At 43.8% G+C, this 27912-nt stretch overlaps 1 protein-coding gene across 1 annotated transcript in view; it reads right to left on the bottom strand.

Annotated features, from left to right (window-relative positions):
* Positions 1-25532, bottom strand: part of TMX3 (thioredoxin related transmembrane protein 3) — a 118370-nt gene extending 92838 nt beyond the window's left edge. Inside the window, exons 1-4 of the mRNA XM_077492382.1 lie at positions 25443-25532; positions 25233-25287; positions 9998-10037; positions 1751-1874 (exon numbers count right to left, since the gene is read on the bottom strand). Of these exons, the coding sequence (XP_077348508.1) occupies positions 1751-1874; positions 9998-10037; positions 25233-25287; positions 25443-25476 (253 nt within the window). The 5' untranslated portion in view covers positions 25477-25532. The remainder of the gene's footprint in view (positions 1-1750; positions 1875-9997; positions 10038-25232; positions 25288-25442) is intronic.
* Positions 25533-27912: the final 2380 nt, after the last annotated feature.

Below are 27912 nucleotides of genomic sequence, written 5' to 3'. Positions count from 1 at the left end.
GATGTGAAAAGGGTCTGGAGAAGTTGTGGAGAACATTCTGCTGCCTGTGACATCATTCAGCATGACCAGTTTGGTGGTGGGTCAGTGATGATCTGGGGAGGCATATCCATGGAGGGATGCACAGACCTCTAAAGGCTAGACAATGACACCCTGACTGCCATTAGGTATCGGGATTAAATCCTTGGACCCACTGTCAGACCCTATGCTGGTGCAGTGGGTCCTGGTGCATGACAATGCCTGGCGAGTATGCAGCTAGTTCCTGGAGGATGAAGGAATTGATACCAATGCTCGTCTGACCTAAATCAAATAGAACACCTCTGGGAAATTATGTTTCGGTCCATCCGACACCGCCAGGTTGCCCCTCAGTATATCCAGGAGCTCAGTGATGCCCTGGTCCAGATCTGGGAGGAAATACCCAAGGACACCATCCGTCGTCTCATTAGGAGCATGCCCCAGTGACGTCAGGCATGCATACACGTGGGGGCCATACAAACTACTGAGTACCATGTTGAGTTGCTGCAATGAAATTTCAGCAAAATGGACTAGCCTGCTGCATAATTTTTTTACTTAGATTTTTGGGGTGTCTTTGAATTTAGCCCTCTGTAGGTTGATCATTTTCTACTTCCATCAAAGGATGTGGCATCCTTTCATTCCTAACACATTACCCAGTCCATATCAGTATAGATATTCAGCATGATATTTTTTCCCCATTGAGATCTGATGTGTTTTCAAAAAGTGTTCCTTTAATTTTTTTTGAGCAGTGTACAAAGATTTACCTACCCAATACTCTGCTCCTCTCCACTGCGAGACAGGTCCACATTTTCTCCCCATGCTCCAGTTCTCTAGGGCTCTGACATCAAGACCAATTCAGGGTCCACAACTTGGACGCGTTGATGCCGAGGGACAGTTCACAAGAGCATGGGGAGCACGTCAGGTAAGAAAATGTTTCTCCTCTACCTGAGGCAAAACAAGCAATTAACCCTTAAAGTGCAGATGCAGCTCCACTGCAAGGTATAGCGTTATATTTTTCTGCAGTTGGGCCTTAAATGCAGTATATGTGCATATGGTAAAAACTGATTAGTAATATATCTTAGAAATTTCTACCACATGTTCTGAGGCCGTCTGGGACAAAAATGCTACTTTGTATGTAACAGTATAATAATATTTGTTTAGTTAATACAAATACTTAAATGGTTTTATGTACAAAAATTCCAAAAGTTGTGGCTTTTTCTTCTCCTCCATTTTACTTGAAGGGTCAATTTCTATTGCTGTCTGTGTCCGCTCTGGGAAGAAACACTCTCTTTTGGTCCCAGTGACCATTGGCACCAAGACAGAAAGTGTGGGGAGGGGGCACACGTTTGCCTTTTCAACTAGCCAAAAAGACAAATAAAATTGTTTGTAAACCTCAGTCATGAAATCTGAACAAAACAGAGATAAAATGGTGATGGGGAGGAAAGCTCAGCACACAGCCTTGTCTATTCACAACACAGCTCTGCATTTCCTTCATTTCTGTGTGGTGTTTGAAGGGGGGGGGTGTCCCTTCTCTCCAATCAGCTATCACACACTGTACAAGAGCTCTAACTGCAGCTCCCCACCATCTCCTACGTGCCATCTCTGAGGCATGTCACATCACTGGGTTCAATAAAAGAACTTCTGATGCTGTGTCGGTTTCATTTCTGGTCTTGAATGAGACCACAATACCATCTGTGACCTGTGTGTTCCTAAACCGGTTCATATACAATGCACCTACTTGAATGAACTGTTGCATCCATCTTTCCGACTCTGACTGGGGAACCGCTAGACCTCATCTCAACGCCAACTTCGTTCCAGACAGGTTCAAGCTTCTTGCAGTGACCACACCAGGGAGCATAAAACTTAAAAAAAAAAAAAAAAAGGAATACATCACAAACATGCCATAGTATAGACAACAACTCTGCACATCTGTTCAGCTTACTCCTAATCTGTCCACCTGTAGGAGAAGTTGCTCCAACCTCCACCTAAAAACTGTGCTTTTACTGTCTCCATTAAATCTTCCCCCAGACCTTTTACCTCTCCATTTTAGATTGTAAGCTCTCACAAGCAGGGCCCTCCTTATACTTTCATGCCGAAACGTGTGTTACTGCCATGTAGCCAATAAAGGATTCTTGTAATGGATGTTATGGAGTAACCAGCTTTAGGGTGTTAGAGGATACATGGATTGAAATGTAGCTGGTTCAGCAAGAACTGGCCAAATTTTGATCCATATATGGCCGTTCCCATTCAGGAGTTTTGACAGGATTGTCTTGATATTTTCGATGTAGCGCTAATCAACGTATTCTAAAAACGAAGGAGTCCAACTGTCAGAATACAATAGGACAACTGGGGGATTTCTTTATCAACCTCAAATGTGTGGGTGGGGGAATAGGTTACATTTTTGTAAGTTTAAATCAGTATTTTTTCGCTTGAAATCACTTATAACCCCCAAACATTTTATGTAATTTTTATATATATATATATATATATATATATATATATATATATATATATATATATATATATATATATATATATATATTTTTTTTTATCAGAGACCCTAGGGAATAAAGAGCAGATTGCTGCAATTTGATATGACACAGTATTTGCGCAGCATTTTTTTCAAACGCAATTTATTGGGGGGGGAAAAAATACAGTTTAATGGAAAAAAATTTTTTTTAAAAATCACACACAATAAATACCCAATTTTTTTTTGTAAAATATGAAAGATGATGTTGCGTCGGGTAAAAACATACCCAACATGTCACGGTACTTAAAAAAAGCTTTCACATTTTTTACAGGTTACCTGTTTAGAGTAACTTCTAGCCCTAGAATTATTGTTCTCACTCCAACGTTCGCGGTGATACCTCACGTGTGGTGCGAACACAGTTTACATATGTGGGCGTGACTTGCTTACTTCCGCCCTAGACCAGAAGTGATGTCACAACCAGGGGTGGACTGACAACTCATGGGGCCCCTGGGCAATAGGAGATTATGGGGCCACACAATATACACAAACACACACAGTATACAATCACACAGTATACACAGACATGTTTCTATTGGCTGAGAAGGTACTGGAGAGGTGGGGCAGCTATAATCTCAGGATTTTTTTTTTTTTACAAAACACACATTTTTACATACTGTCCCTGGTTTTACTGAGGCTGGCAACCTTGACGGGGGCCCCTAGTGGCATGGGGCCCTCGGGCTGTGCCCGAGTGACCCAATGGTCAGTCCACCCCTGGTCACAACGTCGCTTACATCCTCCAAGGCCATAGAAGCGATCAGGTCTCTGTTCGCCTCTGTCACTAGCTGGCCACACCGTCAGATCTTTTCACACTGGCGAGCCGTGAAAGGAGTGGGACTGCCCTCCCATTGCTTCTGAAAGCGATCCAGTGTCCAATGAGCTGCTTGGATTGCTCTCATCAGAAAGCAAGCCACTGGCTGAAGAAAAAAAAAATTACCTCGATTATGGCCGACAGCTTTAGCCATAACCCTAGTAAACCACTTGCAAGCTGCCACACACACATATATATGTATTGTTGTCAGCAAGTGGTTAAACAAAAAAAAAAAAAAAAAAAAAAAAAAAAAAAAAAAAGATCCATCGATGGCCAGAAATTCTATTTAAAATTCTTAGGAATAGTTTGTCGAAAAATTTGTACAAAAATTCTCAAGACATAGGAATGTCGTTTGAAAGACTTTGCTTTTAAAATTAGATTTTGGAATGAATGGACATTACTAATTGAAAATTACGTACACTGTTAGAAATTTGTTTGAGAAAAAAATTCCATCCTGTTTCTTCAAATTTTCTCATCACTGCGGTTAAAAAATTAATATTGAATTGATCCAACTGATTAGATAAACAAACTTTCCTCGAACTATTTTTTCCTAAGAATTTTTGTGCAAAATTCTACCCATCTATGGCCAGCTTTACGCAGTAGCAATACCCCGATCACCCCTTTAAAAGAGAAGTATGGGAATGGCTTTTTTTAAATTAATCATAATTAGCTGGATGTAGCATCGGTCCCCTGCTGGATTCATTGTGGAGAACCGAGCGATCAAACACCTCTGATCGCTCAGTTCTCACAGCTCCAGGAGAACCAGTCTCTTCTTTGCCCCCCCCCCCGCACTCACTGGAGCACTGGGCTGTTGAGGGGATGGAAGCAGCTGGTTCAGGCTCTCAGCGGCTCGCTAAGAGGCTGAACCGGGAGCGGGTCCAGGCATGTGGGCGGATTCTGACCATATGGTCGCAAACTTGCCCGATCCTGGCCCAGCTCTGTGACATCAGCCAACAGCAGGCTTCAGCCCGCTGTCTGCTGAAAACAGGTCATAGGAGTGCAAAACGAACTGTGATCCATAGAAGAAGTACAGCTAAACAAGCTTTGGCTGTACTTCTCCTTTAACAAGATACAATACTGGATCATTGTGTTAATGACATGCACATAAACAGAAATGACCAAGATAAAAGACAGCTTAGCATTATGTCCAATTAAGTCTTGTAATCTATTTCCATCAAATGTATGCTTGGAATTAAAGTGATTGTAAACTATTACATATACCCAGTGATGTGACTGGCCTCAGGCGATACACACCTGAAACAAATCCTCCTACAGAAGTTGCACGTGTTTCTCTATAGCCCTCTCTCCTCCACATCTGTTCAAATGGCTGAATTTATAAAGCTTATCTGAGTGTTCAGAAAAAAGGGGATGGGGGAGCAGAAATTACACTCTGCAGAGCTCAGTGAGATCTCTGAGAGCTGATAGGAGGAAAGAGACAGCCCCCCCCCCCTTCACACAGTGCACAGGAACAGAGCTGAGGTTGTCAATTGGCTAGAAGTCCCTCCCCCGTCACCATTTTTCTCTTGATGTCAGGAAAACTTGTCAGACGTCTTGTGCTGATAGCAGAGATGACAGTGCTCTTAATTGAGACAAGTACACACTATAGAGGGATATGCTTTGTTCATATTTCATGTCTGTGGTTTACAACCACTTTACCACTTGCTGACGGGCTCACGCACATTTACATTGGCAAAGTGGTTCGTTACCACAAAACGACGTCTACCCCTTTAAGAGCCATAGCAGGTGCCCGCTGCACGGCGGGGGACCCGATACACGAGCGCGATCCCCGCCAGCCTCCCGTAGTTCTGACAGGGGAGAAGAGACACATCTGCTGTGTGCAGTAATTATGAACAGCGATATGTCTCCTCTCCCCATACAGTTAGAACACGCTGAGGGAACACACATTTAACCCCTTGATCGCCCCCGAGTGTTAACCACTTCCCTGCCAGTGACATTTACACAGTAATCAGTGCATTTTTTATAACTCGGATCGCTGTATAAGTGTCAATGGTACCAAAAATGTGTCAAAGGTGTCCAATCTTTCCACCGCAATGTCGCCACCCCCTTAAAAATCACAGATCAACACCATTAGTAATTAAAAAAAAAACAATTATAATAATAATAATAATAATAAAAATAAATCTTTCCCATAGTTTTCAGACGCTATAACTTTTGCGCAAACCAATCAATATATGCTTATTGCGATTTATTTATTTATTTTTTTACCAAAAATATGTAGAAGAATACATACCTACATACCATACAGATAGAAAGAAATGCGTTGGTTAAAAACATTTTTGGGGATATTTATTATAGCAAAATGTAAAAAAAATATAGTTTTTGTTTATAGCGCAAATAATAAAAAAAACTCAGAGGTGATCAAATACCACTAAAAGAAAGCTCTATTTGTATGGAAAAAAGGACATCAATTTTGTTTGGATCCAACGTTACACGACCTCACAATTGTCAGTTAAAGCGACGCAGTGCCGTATCGCAAAAAATGGCCTGGTCGTTAAAGGGGCAAATCTGGTCTGCAGGTGGTAAAGCTGCATCAAAATACTAAAAAAGAACCCCCCCCCCCCCCAAAAAAAAAAAAAAAGATTTTTTTATTAAAATGCATTACTTATATTTGTTAGAAAATAATAACATGAGCCTTTCTTGTAAGAAAAATGCCATCAGTATCCCACTGGGTTTCATTTCCCTGAGCCTACATTACTGCTAACACATGCACTTTTTTTTGCTGTATCATAGCAGTAATCAAAGCAGATCTATATGAGATAAGTGCCAACAACAGCTGGAATTCTCCAAAAAACTGTTTAATCAATCTTAGTTTTAAATTCCAGATAAATGTTTTAACAACAAAATTGTAAAGAAATCTGCAGCTGAACAAACTCCATTCTTCTCAATCCCTTCGGTTTATACCCATTACGGGATTTAAGGCATATTGGCAATCGTTGCAAGTTGTTTGTGTAGAACTCGGGGAATGAAATCTACAGAAATCAATAAAAACAGTAATGTCCCCGGCAAGAGTTCCTTTTTAATGTCACAGCACAATTTAGCTATATTTTACATGTACGCAATCACTTCTAATTTACTCGGCTCTATTCCATTTGCCTTTCAGAACACGGAGAAGAGACGCACAGAGAAAGATACTATAACCAACTGGTAAAAAAAATAAATAAATGTGTTGTGCTGATGGAAGATATGTTTGGATAGTTGAGAGTCCTCTTCACCTTTTTATTGCTGCAGAGTAAGATTTTTCTACTTTTTAGGAGCATTTTAGAGGATTGTTTCACTAAACCCAATATCAAAAATAACATGATATTAAATCGGTGGCACCCCGTGTCACATATGTGCGGCAACAAAACGAAAGAGCTTTAATGCCCACATGCTGCATATATGCATCACTGGGCGGCCAATGTTTCTGTGCACTCATTGTGTGCTCCCAGCACAGAGACTGAGCTGTCAAAGACTGTCGGAATTAAAGGAGAAGTCCAACCTAAGCTCGTTTTGGTTGTACTTCTCCTGTGAATCACAGGAGTTCAATTCGCTTTGCAATCCTGTGACCCATTTTCTGCAGAAGTCTGCTCTCTGCTGATGTCACCAATCTCAGTCCAGGCACCGCATCATCCCGACAATGGAAGTCTGGATTTGCCAGGGGCCTGGACGGACACCTGGCTCAGCCTCTCAGCGAGCCGCTGTGTGGCTGAGACGGACGCTTCCTGCCCCTCCACAGCTCAGCGCTCCAATGAGCGTGGTGGAGCAGAGTGGAGAGATGCTGAATGACAGGCAGCAGTTCTCTGCTCAGGGAGCTGCGAGAACCAAGCCATCAATGTTTTATCACTCAGTTCTCAGTGTAGAGGTGCTGGGGGACAGATGCAGCATCCACCTAGGTAAGTATGATGGGGGGAACAAACAAACCCATACTTCTCTTTTAAGTCTGAATATACTCTGTATGGCTCTACTGCGGTCGTGTGCACATACATGTTCAATCCATGTAATTCAAGTGCCGATTCTGAGACATGACGCAAGAACTCCACTGTCACACTGTGTAGAGCTGCACGATTAATCGTTAAAAAACCGAGATCTCAATTCACCCCCCTCTGCGATTTCTTCCATTGAGAGTAGGCGATTCTTTCATATAAACAAGTGGAGAGATTATCTGCTCATGTCAAAAGAAAGTATTAGGCCGCGTACACACGCGCGGACTGTTGGCCCAACTTTGTCCGTCCAACAGTTTGAGCGAACAGTCCGCTCAAACTTAGCATGGACGGACATGGCCACACACGACGGACGAACAGTTTGCTGAAACCGTGCGCGATGACGTGAACGGCACGTACGACGGGACGAAAAATACGACGTCCTATACACTGCAATGCAACCTTCCGACGTGGAAATCCTTTCTGAGCATGCGCGAGACTTAGTTGGCCGAACAAGCCTACACACGAGCGAACAGTCCGCTGAAACCTTGTTTCAGCGGACAGTTTTTCGGAATTTCCGTAAGACCTTGTTCGGCCAACTGTCCGCTGAAACTGTCCGCTGAAGCCCCACACACGAGCGGACTGTCCGCCCAAACACTGTTCAGCGGACAAGGTTGGGCGAACAGTCCGCGCGTGTGTACGCGGCCTTAGGCTCGGTTCACACAGGGGCGACTTGTCCAGGCGACTTCGCTGCCTGACAAGTCGCGCTCCGTTCTGTACTATGGAACCGTTCTAATAGGAGCGACTCAAGTCGCTCCGACTTAGAAAAAAGGTTCCTGTACTACTTTTGCGGCGACTTCGGGCGACTTGCATTGACTTCTATACAGAAGTCGTTTTGCAAGTCGCCGCTGATCGTGTGCAGGTCGCGGCGCTGCAAGTCGTGCCGCACACTGTGTGAACCGAGCCTAAGGCAATCTGCCAAGTGTAGAACTTGAAACATTGTAACTAACTTCTTAGATCAAAGGGAAAGAACTTCTTGTGTAAACAAATAATCTGGGCAGTCTGACAAGCTTTCAACCATGTGTAAATGCAGGAAGTTTAACCACTTAAAGTCTAAATCTTTTTCTGACACTTCTTTCTTAAAGAGGGATTTCACTGTAAAAAAAAATATTAAAAGCCAGCAGCTACAAATACTGCAGCTGCTGACTTTTAATAAATGGACACTGACCTGTCCCAGTATCCAGCGATGTAGACAGCCGAGGCCGATCGATCGGCTCTCAGCTGCTGCCGCCTCAATTCTGGGTGAGGGAATTGGGAAGTGAAGCATTGCGGTTCCCTACTGCACATGCGCGAGTCGCACAGCACAACAGGAAAGGTCCGCGCTGTCTCTGGGACCCGTGTGTGTCCCAGCAGACAGTGCAACGGGACAGGAAGAGGCATAGACTCCCGTGGGAGTCTATGCCCAGAAGTGGGTGCAAATACCTGTCTTAGACAGGTATCTGCACCCCCTCCCCCCTGAAAGGTGCTAACTGTGAAACCAGGGGGGGGGGGGTTCCGATGAGCGGAAGTTCCACTTTAGGGTGGAACCCCGCTTTAAGTTAAAATCAATATTTTTTGCTAGAAAATTACCCCCACACACACACACATATACATATACATACATATATATATATATATATATATATATATATATATATATACACACATATATACACACACACACACACTAATATATAATATCAGAGACCCTAGGGAATAAAATGGCAATTGCTGCACTATTATATGTCACACTGTATTTGCCCAGCAGTCTTTCAAATGCAATTTTTTGGGGAAAAAATACACTTCAATAAATAAAATAAAAACGAAACAGTAAAGTTAGCACAATTTTATTTTCTTAGTTTTAATGTGAAAGATGATATGCCGCGAGAATCGTGATCTATCTTCTAAGCAAAAAAATCGTGATTCTCATTTTAGCCAGAATCGTGCAGCTCTAACACTGTGGATAAAATAACTTCACCAGAAAGTTGAAGAACACACACATTTATTTTAAAGAGGAACATTTAGTCCCCTGTCTGTGTGCTCCCCCTCACCCCTTCCTTCCAGCTCTACTATTATTGCACCTGTGCAGATGTGCCTAAAGTCTCTACCCGAATGTTGGGTCATGGCAGAGCCCTTCGGCACAACCGTGCACGTACAGGATATGTTCCTGGGGGAAGTTTTTGGACTTTGGACCCAACTTTGCACATGCATGCAGAATCCCGCAAGTGCATAAATGCTGCGGGGCTAACAGGAGCTAAAGCCCTGCAATACATCTGTGAATGCGCAGAAGTTGGGAGGGGCAGCCCCTCAATCTCGTCTAGGCACAAAATGCAGACATGCTGGTTTGCAGAACAGATGTTTTAATTAAAAAAAATATGCAATTTAAAGAGAGGGAGAGAAGAAGATATACACATAAGGCTTAGGGTTAAGGTAAAGTCACTTGTTTTAGGATTCAGATATACGAACTGATTGTGTCTGGGAATACTTTTTCAAGCTGTTCTAAATTCTGCTCAGCAAGCAACAGAAAACTGATTTATAAACATTACTCTTTAGATTTTTATTCATTCAACTTTTCATTGTCTAACGCTGAACAGACATGCATACCACTGTATAATGGTGCAGTTTTTAGGACTTCAAGGTTGTTATGGCGGTACACACAAACACCAATCGGTAGAGGAAAATACTTACATCAACAAGCCAGATGTCATCTTGTCGGGTTTCTTTGAAACTAGGTAAACAAAATACAGAAAAATGCAAGATATTATTAATATTTGAATACTAAAATTCATAAATATGAAACTCCCAAGCAGAGCTTGAGATAGACAGCTTGTACAAGTAGCTAGAATGGATATGAAATGGCCAGTCTTATAGTGCTTCAAAGGGTTTTTGATAGGGTATCATCGATACCAATACTAGTATCAGTGCTGATACCGAGCATTTGCATGAGTACTTATACTCGTGCAAATGCTCCGATGCTTAATCCGAAACCTCCAGCTCTTCAGCTCTCCTTCAGGAATGAAGAGACGTCATACAAGGAAGTCGGAGGCTTCACATGCTCATTCCCGGATGTCAGTGGGCAGAGGAAAGACAGGAGTCAGCATCAACATGCAACAAAACACTGGCATCTGGAAGGTAAGCTGGCTGGGGCAGGGGCACAGCCACTATGCTTTCCCAAGACAAATATGCCGGTGTTCCGTCAGATTCGGCAACGGAAGTGACATTCCATCAAAACACCGCAATGCCCATCTTGGTACACCCCGCACTCGGCCGCGGTAAGCCTACAGCCCATATAGTGAAATACTATTTTAAAATCCGTGATGTTTTGATTGTGAATTTGAAAAGCAACGGCAAGCTTTTAAAGTTCAACATCAAAACAGTCTCACAGATTTTAAAATACTGTATTTCACTATATAAGCTCAGTTTACTGCTAAAATAAGTCTTAAATTCAAGACTTGGCTGGGTGTAACAAGATGTCTGCTGCCGCCTCCTGACTGAAGGCTTACTGCAGGCGAGTGTGGGGTGTACCGAGTGTGGGGTGTACCAAGATGGCCACCGCCATCTAGCCCAAAAGTTTTGTTCTCCGTGATTAAACAGTACACTGTTATATTTTTTTACTGTTTTGCACTTTTGGTTTATTGTGGTTTTACATTTGTAAATATTCTATTTGTATTTTTTTTTTATTACTTATAAACATGTTCTGTGAAATTTCTTTTTTTGTTGTTTTTACAACTTTGTGACAAGCATATCAATTTTAACTTTATTTATTAACATTATATCTCATTTCAGATAGTGAGATTTATTGTTGCTCTCTCTTGCTATGTCTTTGAACCTTTTTCCGTGTCCTGAGGAAGCCTTTACGGCTAAACGCGTAGACGCAACACAAAGGGCTCAATGTACAAATCATATCATATGATTTTTATATTGTTTTGAACACTTATGATATTGTATTTTTCAATAAAATAAATATTTTTTTTCTACTTTCTTATTTGCTTCCATGCCTTAAAAGTCTGACCTGTTGATATCTATTTGGTATCTTTGTTTTCCCTTGATATATTACGGATGTGGCATTGTGGATGCTCCCTCCTTCCTATTTCTCAAGCATATAAAATCATTTTATTCTTTTATAATGTCTTCAGTTACAGTTCTTCATAATTATAAAGAAGATATCATTAGTCTGTATTGTGCTTTGAAAACTGTCACGACATTTAAAAAAATAAAAAATAAAAAAAAAGCAAAAATCGGTATCAGCGAGTACTTGTATTCGTTCTTTAAAAAGTGGTATTGGTGCAACCCTAGTTTTTGACCTGCAAACAACCCACTATCATAGAGGACATCAAATGAAAATCATCAAACATGCTATATAAATATGAACTAGAGGAGTCTCCCTGTTTTCACCCCTATGCTGTTACTGTGCTGCAAGCAAGCTGAATATAAACAAAGGGAGGTTTACAATGGACCCGTCTATCAAATCACAGGCGCCATGAAGGCAAGAGGTATGAGATTATATCTGTAAAGTTGCCTGGTAACCATCAGTATATTAAAATAGTACTTTTAATGCACTGTTATCATTTAAAGCTTGGCGCTCTCATTTTGCATATGGCGGGATGTTCAGGTACCCATTGGGGGGATTTATCTTCCTGTCCTTTGACAGAAGGTGTCACCAGAATAAGTGATGTGTATTCCCCAGATTAAAAATCTGAAAGGCGTCTAAGGGCTTTTGCACACATATTCGTAAAGATCAGTAAATGTGCACTGCATTCAGATTCACATTTACTGAAAAAAAAAAAAAAAAGTCCTGTGTATGTACCGTATTTCACAATGTATACATATAAATGTTTGTGCTTGCACAAATACACTCTAGTGGAGTACAAGAGCCGCCTGAACCCTAGAATTTGTAGGACTCTAGGCGGCACAAGCTGTCTGTGTCCTAGCAATGGAGGACACTAGGTGGCTTCCTTGGGAAGTCAACTGCATCCTATCAGTGGAGGATGCATGGAATCCTAGCAAAGGGGATGCAGAATGGCTTCCTTGGGAAGCCACCTGTGTCCTATCAGTGATGGATGCTTGATGTCCTAGCAAAGGGGGATGCAAGGTGGCTTTCTTGGGAAGCCACCTGTGTCCTATCAGTGGCGGATACTTGATGTCCTGGCAAAGGGGTATCCAAGGTGGCTTCCCAAGGAAGCCATCTGCATCCTATCAGTGGGGGGGGTCTATGGTGTCCTAGCAAATGAGGACACAACGTGGCTTCCCAAGGAAGCCACCTGTGTCCTATCAGTGAAGAATGCTTGGTGTTCAAGCAAAGGAGGATACAAGGTGGCTTTCCAAGAGAGCTACCTGAATCCTATCAGTGGAGGATGCTTGGTGTACTAGTAAAGGAGGACTTGAAATGCCACCTGTGTCCCATCACTGGGGGATCCATGGAGTCCTAGCAATGTTATGCCCCGTACACACGATCAGACATTGAGCGGATAGTCCGACAACAAAATCCTTGGATTTTTTACGACATGTTGGCTCAAACTTGTCTTGCATACACACAGCAACACAAATCTTGTCAGAAATACGGAACATCAAGAATGCGGTGACATACGTACGATGAGCCGAGAAAAATGAAGTTCAATAGCCAATGCGGCTCTTCTGCTTGATTCTGAGCATGCGTGGAACTTTGTGCGTCGGAACTGTGTACACACGATCGGAATTTACGAGAACAGATTTTGTTGTCTGAAAATTTGAGATCCAGATCTCAAATTCTGTGTGACAGAAATTGCAATGGAAAATGTCCGATGGAGCCTACACATGGTCGGAATTTCAGACAACAAGCTCTCGTCGAACATTTTCCGTTGAAAAATCCGACCGTGTGTACAGGGCATTAAAGTGTTTTTTTCACATTAGAAATACGTTGTTTTTTTAGAACGCATATTTTAATACACCATGTCATATAAAAAGACAACCCCAATTTTTTTTTTCTTTAATATACAAAAGAACGGATAGCTAATGACAGGAATAGAAGCCAGGATTCTTAGTGCACTAATATGACTACAGTCAACTCCCACTGCTTTGAAACTCTATGCCATTATTGCAACACAAACTCCCCGGAGAAATGCTCTCAGACCAGAGCCTTTCCGTACCTGGCCCTGACATAACAAATCATCATTGTTTTCATTATGTCACCCAGTTTCGTCACTTTCCAAGGATAGCTGCCATCACTGCAACAATGTCAATGGAAATCCTACATAAACAGAGCATGTCTTTTCCTCCACCACGTTTTGTTCGGACTCATGACTTTACAGTATACTGTCATAGCTTAGTCTGCGTTACACTGAGCCAATTATCCGATGGCTACTCAATGAACCACACATTATAAATCTCCCAGAGAAAGATTTTCCCGATACCAGGAGATCACACTGGGCTATTCAGCATGCTCAGCTCATCAGAAATGTCAGTCATGGTTTAGCAACATACAATAACATATACAGATGCTGCAACCCAAAAAATAAAAAAGCATTCAATTTTATTTTTTATTTAACCACTTCCGGTTCGGGTCTATTCTGACATTTCTCTCTACATGTAAAAATCACTGCATTTTTTTGGTAGAGAATTACTTACAATCCCCAAACACACACACACACACACACACAATATATTATATATATATATTATATATATATATATATATATATATATATATATATATGTGTGTGTGTGTGTGTGTGTGTATGTATATATATATATATATATATATATATATATATATATATATATATATATATATATATATATATATATATATACACACACATACACATATATATATATATATATATATGTGTGTGTGTGTGTGTGTGTGTGTGTGTGTGTGTGTGTATGTATATATATATATATATATATATATATATATATATATATATACACACACATACACATATATATATATATATATATATATATATATATATATATATATATATATATATACATATATACACACACACACACACACACACACACACTTTTTTTAAGCCGAGAACCTGGAGAACAAAATGTTGGGTGTTGCAATTTTTTATGTCTCATGATATTTGTGCAGCAATTTATCAGACGCACAATTTCAGGAACAAATACAATTGAATTTGTTTTAGTGAACCCAAACACAATAGAATACCCCATTTTTGGTAAAATATTAAAGATGATAGTACACCGAGTAAATAGATACCCAACATGTCATACTTTAAAATTGCATACACCCATGGAACAGTGGCAACCGACGGCACCTGAAAATCTCCATAGGCGATACTTTAAAGCCTTTACATGTTACCAGTTTTGAGCTACGCAGGAGGGCTGGCACTAGAATTGTTGTGCTCTCTCTCTCTGACATTCATAGTGATACCTCCCATGTGTGGTGCCATCACCATTTACATATGCATGTGCATTTATGCAGGATTGAACTTTGTTGCACAAAATGCCTTGTGATAGCAAACGCCGTGACAGGTCCTCTAAAAGGCCCCAGATCTCTTCTCCAGCCTCCAAAGCATCTGATCAAACTGAGATATCATCCATCATGTTCGGGGACGTCCTGTATATGCAAGCATGGCAGAGAGGAAGCAGTTAAAATGGTTGTAAACCTCAGACACGAAAAGGGGTTCTAAAACATCCTATGATGCAGCAGCCCCCCGGAGCCCCCCCTTTTACTTACCTAAACCCATGATGGGGATTAGCACACCAGCTCTAGCCAGTGTCTCGGGCCCTGATTGGATAGATTGACCGCAGCGCAGCCATTGGCTCACGCTGCTGTCAATCAAATCCAATGATGTGGGAGCCGAAGGGTGTGGCCAAGTCCTTCTGTCTGTGTCTACAGACAGAGCAGCAGGGCACGGGAGGGTGCCCACACGAGTGACCCGAGGGAGAGCGGCTCTCCAAGGTGGCACTCGAGAAGAGGAGCCAGGAGTGCCGCTGTGGGAACCCAGAAGAGGAGGATCGGGGACTCTGTGCAAAACCAACTGCATGACATGTTTGTTTTTTTGTTTTTAAAGCCACAAACTTTTACATATCCTTGAAATATGAAACCGTGTATCCCTCTATAGCGTGTACTTGTCTCAATCCAGAGCAAGTGTAATTTTTCTCTGTTGCCATTCCTCTACTACTTGCACTTCTGACGAGTTTTCCCTGACAAGGGAAAAAAAAGTGGCAAGGGAGGGACATTCCTACACACAGCCTGTGATTGACAGCCTCAGCTCTTTCTGTGTGCTGTGTGAAGGGTGGCGTGTCCCTTCCCTCCAATCAGCTTTCATCGAGATCTGCAGAGTGCAACTTCAGCTACCTGTCCCCTGCTTTCTGAAAGCTTAGACGAGCTGTATAAATTCTGCACTATGAATGGTGGTAGAGACGAGAGGGCTGCAGTTAAACAGGTACAACTTATGCAGGAGGATTGGTGTCAGCTCTGTGTATCGCCTTTTATGAAGAAGTGAGCTGCTATTTAGATAAAAGGAAGGGCTGTAGACGTAGTGTATTTGTATTGTGCAAAGGCATTTGACCCAGTTCCCCATAAACGTTTACTGTACAAACTAAGATCTGTCAGCATGGACTATAGGGGGAGTACATGGACTGAAAACTGGCTACAGGGGTCAGTCCAAAAGGTGGTGATAAATGGGGAGTACTCGGAATGGTCAGGGGTGGGTAGTGGGGTCCCCCACCGTTCTGTCCTGGGACTAATTCAATTTAATTTGTTCATAAACGACCTGAAGGATGGGGTAAACAGCTCAATCTCTGTATTTGCGGACGATACTAAGCTAAACAGGGCAATAACTTCTCCGCAGGATGTGGAAACCTTGCAAGACGATCTGATTAAATTTACGAGGTGGGCAACTAGATGGCAAATCAAGTTCAATGTAAAATAACGCATTTGGGTGCCAAAAATATGAATACAATCTACTAACTAGGGAGAGAACCACAAGGGAATCTAAGATGGAAAAAGGACCTGGGGGTCCTAGTAGATGATAAGCTCAGCAATGGCATGCAATGCCAAGCCGCTGCTAACAAAGCAAACAGAATATTGGCATAAATTCAACTCCAGAGATAAAATGATAATTCTCCCGCTCTACAAGACTCTGGTCCGGCCGCACCTGAAGTATGCTGTCCAGTTCTGTGCACCAGTCCTCAGGAAAGATGTGCTGGAAATGGAGTGAGTACAAAGAAGGACAACAAAACTAATAAAGGGCCTGGAGGATATTAGTTATGAGGAAAGGTTGTGAGCACTGAACGTATTCTCTCTGGAAAAGACACGCTTGAGAGGAGATAGGATTTCAATGTACAAATACTGTACTGGTGACCCCACAATAGGGATAAAACTTTCAGTGAAAGGGAATTTAAAAAGACACGCGACCATTCACTAAAATTAGAAGAGAAGCATTTTAACCTTAAACTGCGTAGAGGGTTCTTTACTGTAAAAGCGGTGAGGATGTGGAATTCTCTTCCACAAGCGGTGGTTTCAGCGGGGAGAAATCGATAATTAAGAAAAACGATTACATAAACACCTAAACGACCACAACATACAGAGATATACAATGTAATACTGACATATAATCACACACATAGGTCGGACTGGATGGACTTGTGTCTTTTTTTCAACCTCACGACTATGTAACCTGAGGCCAGTCACGTCGCTGGATATCCTGTATGTAAGGGTTTACAACCACTCTGACTTTGTGAGCACAGGGTGCCTTTGTATGCAGAAGCATTCCTGGAACAGAAGAGACAATATGCTCAACTTTCCACTCTGCCATAATGACAATACATGCAACAGGTCTCTGCACATATGTATCTATGTGGGTCCAAAGTTCTGTGCTGAGAGCTGCTGACCGCACTGTCACCATCAGTTCTTGATCTCTTCTTGTGATCCAGCAGGGTGGGCTCCCGATCATATGACTGCCAATCACATGATCAGGATGCCGCTTTCATGCTTCCACCTCCCTGCAGGAAAGAGCCTTTTTGCCTGAATATAAACCTGTTTGTCCCAAGCAGGTTTAAAATGCTACAAGGAATCAACACGTCCAGACGTGTGGACAACCTGCTTCCCCGACACCCCTGAGGCTCCTCCCACCTCATGTGTCACTACAGGAAGCACAAGCTGGCAGGAGGAACCACTGCAGGTGATGACAGAAGCCGCCCGTGTTGTGTTGAATACTGTCCCTCGTCGCATAGTGTCCACCATGTACTGCGCTTGCACAGTACGGAGGACAAGGAGATTCCAGGTTCAAGCCCCACCATCCAAGTGGACGTAGAGTTAGAATAAAAAATAGCCGAACGAAGAGAGGCCGTGCCCAAAGCGCGGCAAGCGAAGCGAGCCCGCGAGGGGCCCTGTTACTATGTGCTACCGTATATCCACTTGGATGTTGGGGCCTGAACCTGGACTCAGTGCGCAGGCGCCCTTCATCTTCAGAGACTTTCGGAGTCTCTTTCTCCTCCGTACTGCGCAAGCGCTGCGCAGAACGGGGCAGACACTACCCGATGGGGGGGGGGGGGGGGGGAGTTTTTGGCAGAACACCGGCACCTACAGTGGTTTCTCCCGATACGTTACTACACTATAGTCCGCTTGCTCTCCCTGTTTTGGTACCTCTGTGGTTGGGGACTAGAGTTACCACTATTTATTTCACATTACTACAGGGTAAGTGAGCAAGCGGTAAAGTATACCGCCTCCTTTATTACAGGTATGTTTTTATATACATAGGGACCCTGTGCTGACACTTGAACGTGTAAGATATATACCAATCAGGTAACTGCTAGTACCATCTAGGAAACGCTAAGGCCTCAAATACATGGGCGTAAAAATATTATCGATGTTACTATGCGCGTTTTCTAGGAGAAAAGGCATATACAAGTGTTATGGGAAAGTTCCCCTAGAGGGGGTTCTTTTTTTTTTAGCAGCGAAGTGAATAAATAGTAGATGTAATTGGAAAAATACGCTCTTTATTAAAAATTTATGGCATACAGTGTTTCCACAAAAGTGAAAATATGAGCTCTAAAAAGGAGTGCAAATAGGCATATACAAGTGTTTTTTCATTATGGATCTGAAAGCAGCTCATGTTTATGTATGTGAAAGGCTCCATTGAAAAATATGCAGCTGCACTCAGATCCATAACACAGAATCCAAAAATCTTCATCCAAAAACATTTAAGTGCTTACGTGTATAAATGCATGTATATGCATTTATATGTGAGTAAATTATGTCTAAACAAAGGGGGAAAATACATTTAACAAAAGAGTGGCAAACACCCCAACCTATAACTAGCCTTTGCATTAAGGTGCAAATGGAAGGGAAACGCACATCACTGACAAAGATTTCCAAGCACACTTACCAGTCAGCCTGCAAAACAACCAAACTGACCCGGGCTAATAATACAAGCTAAAAACCAAGGATTTTGGTAAAAATAAATAAAAATCGCAATAAGCGTATCTTGATTGGTTTGCGCAAAAGTTATAGTGTGTACAATATTGGGGATAGTTTATAATTGTTTTTTTTTATTTTGTTTTACTAGTAATGGCGGCGAACTGCGATTTATATCGAGACTGCGACATTGTGGCAGACATATCGGACACTTGACACCATTTTGGGACCACAACTATACAGTGATCAGTGCTATAAAAATGCATAGATTACTGCATAAATGTCACTGGCAGGGAAGGGGGGTGTTATCTAGGGAGTGATTCTAACAGTAGGGGGAGGGGACCGATCAGTGTTCCTCTGTACACGGAACACACGATCTGTTTCCTCTCACCTGACAGGACGTGGGTCCCGGCTGTTACCAGGCAATCACAGGTGCCTGGCGGACATTGCGGCTGCCAAGCATGAACATCAGCTCCCAAGTAACGCTTAGGTATCTTGGACTTTGGGGTTTATTTACTAAAGGAAAATCCACTTTGCACTACAAGTGCACTTGGAAGTGCAGCTGCTGGAGATCCAAGGGAGACATGCAAAGAAAATAAGAAAACAGCACCTTTGCTTCTACACGATTGGATGATAAACGACCAGTGCTCCCCCTCAGATTTACAGCGAGTGCACTTGTATTGCAGAGTGGATTTGCCTTTAATAACCCCAAAAATACCTAATAATTTGGGGTGTACACAACAAAGTGCTAGAGTGCAGTGCAATTTGCCTAATGAGGACACTAGTTAGATTGACCTGTGTGTCCCCAAGGAAAGGCATTTGTAGGGTTTTACCTTCACTTCCTGTTTGGCTACGTGACAGGAAATGAAGCCAATTTTCAGAAAAGGGACACAAAGCCCAACCTAAAAAAAAAAAAAAAAAAAAAGACAAGCAGGGGTTCTAACACTCACTTAGTTTCTCTCAAATGCCCACAATTAGAACATGATTGTCTTGAGCTAGATTTCAAGTCGGTGCTCTAAATCAGTGCTTCTCAACCCTCAAGTCCTCAAGTACCCCAAGTAGGCAGGTTTTCCTTCCTCTTGCACAGGTGCAGAGAGGGGTGAGGAAAGGAGGAGAAGGCTCCTTTCACACTGGGGTGGTTTTCAGGCGCTACAGTGCTAAAAATAGCACCTGTGTAGTGCCTGAAAAAAAACGGAGGGCTTTCACACTGGAGTGGTGTGCTAGCAAGATGGTGAATAAAAGTCCTGCTAACCGCATCTTTGGAGCGGTGAAGGAGTGGTGTACTGGTAGGCCCGTTCAAATGCATGTACATTGCTTAACATTTACTAAGATTTTGGAAAGCAGTGAACCAACACATGTGCATGAGTGCAAGAGCTGCATGCGCACTGCTTACATTGATCTCACGCAGTTCTAAACGTACTTGCACGTACAGCAGGCTTTCCCTAAAAAAGTTACTTTTTCATTCTATATTGGGCATATTTGTTACTTGGGCAGTTGTTACTAAACTTCCTCACATCACCACATAATATTGGCACCTCCATCTTCTGCCAATATTGAATTGGAGATGCCTGTGCTATGTCCATAGGGGAGCACAGATTGCATTCTTCCGTGCACCGAGATCGCTATAGTAAATGGGGGGCTTTGCGCTCTGTTACCAGCGCACCATTTTATAAATATGGAAATGTGTCTTGCGCCTTGCCGTGCGCCTCTACTGATAGCACACAGCTTTCGTAAATCACCCCCACAATGTCTAAAATGTGTCCATACACAAATACCATGGTGTGTCAGGCTGCCTATTCTGTACTGATGTGGGAGAGCCGATATCTGCAATCGAAAGAGGGGAGGGGGAGAGAGGCGCCAGGAGCCAAATTAGTGTAGTATGTCAATTTAATAAAATATATGTGAATGCACTCACATGCTGCGGGGATACACAGGCATGTCCAAATGGTGTCCGATTGCCATGCCTGTGTATGCCTGCAGCATGTGAGTGCATTCACATATGTTTTTATGCCATGCATATTTAATTGGCATACTACACCATTTGGGCTCCTGGCGCCTCTCTCCCCTCCCCTTATTCACACATTGTCCCCTTAGCGGTGCTGACCTGCATAGATCAATCCAGGCTCAATTCAAGTTACATCAATGGTTTTCTAAGTGCCCATTTCATACCATACAGGTACGTTGTGGTGCCCTGCATTCAAATACAGCATGTCTAACATTTTTATACAGCACATTCTGGATTTTGGGTGAAGTAGCGGTGGCCTCCCATGTTCTCTGCGCCTGCTTACCAACGTATCAGAGACTTAAAGTGTTACTAAACCCAAAATCCACATTCACTATATTTGGTAGCCCACAGTACATAGAAATGCAATCATTTTAGTAAATATAAACTGATAAATACCTTTTCTCATCAGCAGTATATAAAGCAGTCTTGTGACTTCTATCAGTTCCTAGTAAACCTTATAGGAGTTTTTATTTTCCCCTCATCCCCTGTCTGGACAGTGCTGATTGGCCCTGTGCTGACCATATGCACCCTCCCAGAAAAAAAAAAAAAAAAACTCTCTAGCAATACACACAAACTGAGCATGTGCAGCCCGTCCCCTGGCTCAGTAAATATCAGGCAGATTTTTGGAGACTGTGGAAGAAGAGGAGGATCAGAGAAGACAGGATCAAACAGCCTTTATACACAATTCAGAGGTTTAACCCCTTCGCTTTGATTGCCCTAGATGTTAACCCCTTCCCAGCCAGTGTCATTAGTACAGTGACAGTGCATATTATTAGCAGTGATCACTGTATTAGTGCCATTGAAGATCTCATTGTTATGACACTCAGTTCCCACAAAGTGTCAGTTAGGCTATTTTTACACTGAGGCGCTTTACAGGCATTTAGCTCTAAAAATAGCCCCTGCTGTTTAAAAAAAAAAAAAAAAAAAGTGCCTGCAAAATCGGCTGTAAAGCGCCTCTCCTGTCACTCCAGTGTGAAAGCCAGTGCTTTCACACTGGGGCTGTGCACTTGTGGGGACATAAAAAAAAAAGTCCTGCAAGCAGCATATTGAAGGCTGTTTAGGAGTGGTGCATACTGCAAAAACGCCCCTGCCCATTGAAACAAATGGGCACCACTGCCGAAGCGCCCGCAAAACAATTCGGCAGCGGCGCTACATGGGCGATATTAACTCCTTCTTCGGCTACTATCGGGGGTTAAAAGCACCCCACTAGCGGCTGAAAAAAAGCCGCTAAAACGACAGTAAAGCGCTGCTAAAACTAGCTGTGCTTTACCGCCCCAGTGTAAAACTGCCCTTAATGTCAGATTGCATGCAGGACTATCACAGTTCCACTATAAGTCGCTGATCACTGTCATTACTAGTTTAAAAAAAATATAAATTTTTAGTATATATACACACACGATAGTTTGTAGACACTATAAAACTCATTCAAACCAATAAATATACAGCTATTGGGATTTTTTTTTCTTTTTACCAAAGACATGTAGCAGAACACATGTTGGCCTAAATTTATGACGTTTATTTTGTTCTAAATTTTTAGTCTTTTTTTGTTTATATTGAAAAAATCCCAAAGTATTAGCTGGAGTTCAAATTTGAGTTGTTAGTGTAGCTAAATTAGCTAGTACATCTACAACACTCCCCTCCCCACAGATTACCTATGCTGCTGTCCAAAGGTGCTTCCTGTTCTCCTTCATCCAGAGTTGCCTCTCACTAACACTGGAGGTGTGTTATGCTGGCCATACACGATTTGAAAATTGTTGGGGAAAAATGGTCAGATTTCTAAAGACCAGATGACCATGCATGCGATAACGCCATTGTTGTATTGATATATGTCACCTAATTATTGACATATTATCGATCAATAACATAAACAGTACATTTTTCGTTGATCGATTACTCGATCCGGGGTTAAATTTTAACACACACATGCGCTGGCGATTTTTCAAAAAACGATCATTTAGACTAAACAAAAACCGATGTGACCGCTCGTTTTTTGGTATAAAACTTTGCAGTTCTATAATTGAACGATCAAACTCATCGAAAGCGCTCTGTATGGCCAAATCACCAGGTGACATCAGAGGGGAAAAAAGCCACGAAAAAAAAAAAAAAAAAACGAATGCAGCCACATCTAATTGTTGGGGAGCTGCAATATAGTACATACACTATATTACCAAAAGTTTTGGAACACCTGCCTTTACACGCACATTATCTTTAATGGCATCCCGGTCTTAAAGCCTCGTACACATGATCGGATTTTCGGCAGGGAATTGTGTGATGACAGATTGTTTGCCTAAAATCTGACCATTTGTACGCTCCAGCAGACAATTGTTGGCCAACTTTGGGCCAACAAATGTTGGATGGCAGGTTAGTAAATTTTCGGTGGACAATGGTCTGTTGTCAGATTTTCCTATCGTCTGTACACAAGTCCGTCACACAAAAGTCCAAAGCACAAACACATGCTCGGAATCAATGCTCACCAAACACAACGTTAGCAGAAGGTGCCCAAAGGGTGGCGCTCGAGAGCTGAAATTGCACATAATACGTCACTACATCCTTTTTTGTTGGCCGACAATTGTGCACCTTTAGTATGCAAGCCAAAATCCAGACACACGTCCATCGGACAAAATTATGATGCTTTGTCTGCCGAAAATATGATCGTGTGTACCAGGCTTTTGTCCGTAGGGATCAATATTGGGTTGGCCTACACTTTGCAGCTATAACAGCTTCAACTCTTCTGGGAAGGATGCCCACAAGGTTTAAAGACCCCTTTCACACTGGGGCGCTTTGCAGGCGCTACAGCACTAAAAATGGTGCCTGCAAAGTGCCCTGAAACAGCCGCTGCTGTGCTGTCTCCCCAATGTGAAAGCCCCGAGGGCTTTCACACTGGAGCGGTGTGCTGGCAAGACGCTAAAAAAAAAAGTCCTGCTAGCAGCATCTTTGGAGCAGTGTATACACCTCTCCTGCCCATTGAAATTAATGGGGCAAGGCAGCTATACCGCCGGCAAAGTGCTGCTGCGGGCAAATACCGCTGCTAAAGCGATGGTAAAGCGGCGCTAAAAATAGCACCGCTTTCCCGCCGACGCCGCTCCTGCCCCAGTGTGAAAGGGGCCTAAGAATGTCTATGGGAATGTCTGAGCATTCGTCCAGAAGAGCATTTGTGAGGTCAGGCACTGATGTGGATGAGAAGGCCTGGCTTGTAGGCTCCACTCGAATTCACCCCAAAGATGCTCTATAGGGTTGAGGTCAGGACTCTGTGCAGGCCATTCAAGTTTCTCCACCCCAAACTCGCTCATCCATGTATTTATGGACCTTGCTTTGTGCACTGGTCCAAATCATTTGGTGAAGGGGGGGGGGGGATTATGGTGTGGGGTTGTTATTCAGGGATTGGGCTTGGTCCCTTAGTTCCCGTGAAGGGAACTTTTAAAGCATCGGCATACCAAGACATTTTGGACAATATCATGCTCCAAACTTTGTGGGAACAGTTTGGAGATGGCCCCTTCCTGTTCCAACATGACTGAACACCAGTGCATATCAATTGCCGCCACTGTACCATCAAACACAGCCACTGTGCTCATCAAATGCTGCCACTGTGCCCATCAATTGCCACCAATGTGCCCATACGCAGCCACTGTGCCCCATCAAATACAGTTACTGTGCCCATCTTATGCAGCCACTGTGCCCCATCAAATGCTGCCAGTGTGCCCCTTGCCCACCATCTTACCTTGTCTCGGTGGTGGTGGGACAGCTCCTCGATGTCTTCTCCCGTCCTATCCTCCTGTCTGCTGCTATGATTGGACGCCTGATTGGCTGAAATGACAGGCGCTGTGAATGGATGCCTATCAGGTGATGAGTAACAGACACTGAGCACCTGATTGGCGGAGAAGCGGTTTAGTGTTAGAAAAGCAAATGAATATTCACTTTCCTATCACAACTGAGTGACCTGCGAGCACCCAGCATGGCGCTCCCAGGTCACCTTTTTTGCCTATTAGAGCCTATGGCTCAGACGTTTCAAATACGCCCTCCGACGCTGTAATTCGGGCGCCTGAATAGGGGGTGGCAGCCGCAGCCATAGATAGATTCATGCAATGCATGAATCTATCTATCTATTGGTGCTAGAGGGGGGGTGGCAGGAGAGAGGGGGTAACGCCCATGCGCCGTTATGCACCACCAGAGTGAACGCTACACTCTGGCGTGTTGTATAGCAATGTTTGCTGCATTGTGTAGCGTTGTATGTCTGCATTTTTTGCACAGCTCAACTCATCTCACATCATGTCACCGCCCCTTCACCATTGTAACCGTGCATCATCGTAAAGCGCTGTGCAAACTGTTGGCACTATATACATCCTGTGTAATAATAAAGCTCACAATGTACACTGACACACATGTAGATGGTGTGAATGAGCCCCACAAGCCTGCTATTGTTTATGAATGGAGGAGCAGATCCAGTGTGTGCATCCTCTGATCACTTGATTATTGGGATCATCTGCAGGAGAACAGCCATCACACACAATGACATCAATAAGACAGATATAGAAATGAAATCTTACGTCTCATCCAGGTCCTCTACAAAAGCAGAAGTGGGGGCCAGCAGGGACAAGGAGACTGCAATAGAAGACAAGGCGGTAAGTGACAGTCCAGGTCTGATGGAGGTACACACAGCACGATCAGCACTGCCATGGACACACATACCCCTGACCAGCACCGATCACCCCTGCAGATCGCCGATCGCCCGATGGACCGGGGGCTGTCATCCTTACCTGTTGCTAAGAAGCAGAGGCCGGCAGCTGCCATGTTCAGAGGATGTGATACCGGAAGGAAACACAGAGGGGAGAACACTCCCTGTATGGGGGGGGGAGGGGCGGGCGCCTCCTCTCATTGTATGCTACAGTCCTGACTATGAGTAGGAGATTCGAATATTGTACACAGTACACCCAACACATACAGATACTGTCCCTGATATCCATTGCAGGTCCCCAACTCACACAGATACTGTCCGATATTCATCCCAGGTCCCCAACTCACACACTGTCCCTGATATCCATCCCAGGTCCCCTATTTACAAATACTGTCCCTGACATCCATCCCAGGTCCCCAATTCACAAATACTGTCCCTGAGATCCATTTCAGGTCCCTAACTCACATATACTGTCCCGAATATCCATACCAGGTCCCTACCTCATCTATACTGTCTATGATATCCATTCCATGTCCCCAACTCACACATATACTGTCCCTGATATCCATACCAGGTCCACAACAACACAGATACTGTCCCTGACATCCATCCCTGGTCCCTAACTCACACAGATACTGTCCCTGACATCCATCCCAGGTCCCTAACTCACACAGATACTGTCCCTGACATCCATCCTAGGTCCCCAACTCACACAGATACTGTCCCTGACATCCATCCCAGTTCCCCAACTCACACAGATACTGTCCCTGACATCCATCCCAGGTCCCTAACTCACACAGATACTGTCCCTGACATCCATCCCAGGTCCCCAACTCACACAGATACTGTCCCTGACATCCATCCCAGGTCCCTAACTCACACAGATACTGTCCCTGACATCCATCCCAGGTCCCCAACTCACACAGATACTGTCCCTGACATCCATCCCAGTTCCCCAACTCACACAGATACTGTCCCTGACATCCATCCCAGGTCCCCAACTCACACAGATACTGTCCCTGACATCCATCCCAGTTCCCCAACTCACACAGATACTGTCCCTGACATCCATCCCAGTTCCCCAACTCACACAGATACTGTCCCTGACATCCATCCCAGTTCCCCAACTCACATATACTGTCCCTGACATCCATCCCAGGTCCCCAACTCACACAGATACTGTCCCTGACATCCATCCCAGTTCCCCAACTCACACAGATACTGTCCCTGACATCCATCCCAGTTCCCCAACTCACACAGATACTGTCCCTGACATCCATCCCAGTTCCCCAACTCACACAGATACTGTCCCTGACATCCATCCCAGTTCCCCAACTCACACAGATACTGTCCCTGACATCCATCCCAGTTCCCCAACTCACACAGATACTGTCCCTGACATCCATCCCAGGTCCCCAACTCACACAGATACTGTCCCTGATATCCATTCCAGGTCCCCAACTCACACAGATACGGTCCCTGACATCCATCCCAGGTCCCCAACTCACACAGATACTGTCCCTGATATCCATCCCAGGTCCCCAACTCACATATACTGTCCCTGACATCCATCCCAGGTCCCCAACTCACACAGATACTGTCCCTGATATCCATCCCAGGTCCCCAACTCACACAGATGCTGTCCCTGACATCCATCCCAGTTCTGCAACTCACATATACTGTTCCTGACATCCATCCCAGGTCCCCAACTCACACAGATACTGTCTCTGACATCCATCCCAGTTCCCCAACTCACATATACTGTCCCTGACATCCATCCCAGGTCCCCAACTCACACAGATACTGTCCCTGATATCCATTCCAGGTCCCCAACTCACATATACTGTCCCTGACATCCATCCCAGGTCCCCAACTCACACAGATACTGTCCCTGACATCCATCCCAGGTCCCCAACTCACACAGATACTGTCCCTGATATCCATTCCAGGTCCCCAACTCACACAGATACTGTCCCTGACATCCATCCCAGGTCCCCAACTCACACAGATACTGTCCCTGACATCCATCCCAGGTCCCCAACTCACACAGATACTGTCCCTGATATTCATTCCAGGTCCCCAACTCACACAGATACTGTCCCTGACATCCATCCCAGGTCCCCAACTCACACAGATACTGTCCCTGATATCCATCCCAGGTCCCCAACTCACACATATACTGTCCCTGACATCCATCCCAGGTCCCCAACTCACACAGATACTGTCCCTGACATCCATCCCAGTTCCCCAACTCACATATACTGTTCCTGACATCCATTCCAGGTCCCGAACTCACACAGATACTGTCCCCGACATCCATCCCAGGTCCCAAACTCACACAGATACTGTCCCCGACATCCATCCCAGGTCCCCAACTCACACAGATACTGTCCCCGACATCCATCCCAGGTCCCGAACTCACACAGATACTGTCCCCGACATCCATCTCAGGTCCCCAACTCACACAGATACTGTCCCTGACATCCATCCCAGGTCCCCAACTCACACAGATACTGTCCCTGATATCCATTCCAGGTCCCCAACTCACACAG

Source organism: Lithobates pipiens, unplaced genomic scaffold, assembly GCF_037356315.1.
Source record: "Lithobates pipiens isolate NorthernLeopardFrog02 unplaced genomic scaffold, aLitPip1_a1.2 Scaffold_19, whole genome shotgun sequence".
NCBI classification, from domain to species: Eukaryota; Metazoa; Chordata; class Amphibia; order Anura; family Ranidae; genus Lithobates; species Lithobates pipiens.
Note: the sequence above shows the minus strand (reverse complement) of the source record. Positions and strands in the feature narration are given on the sequence as shown.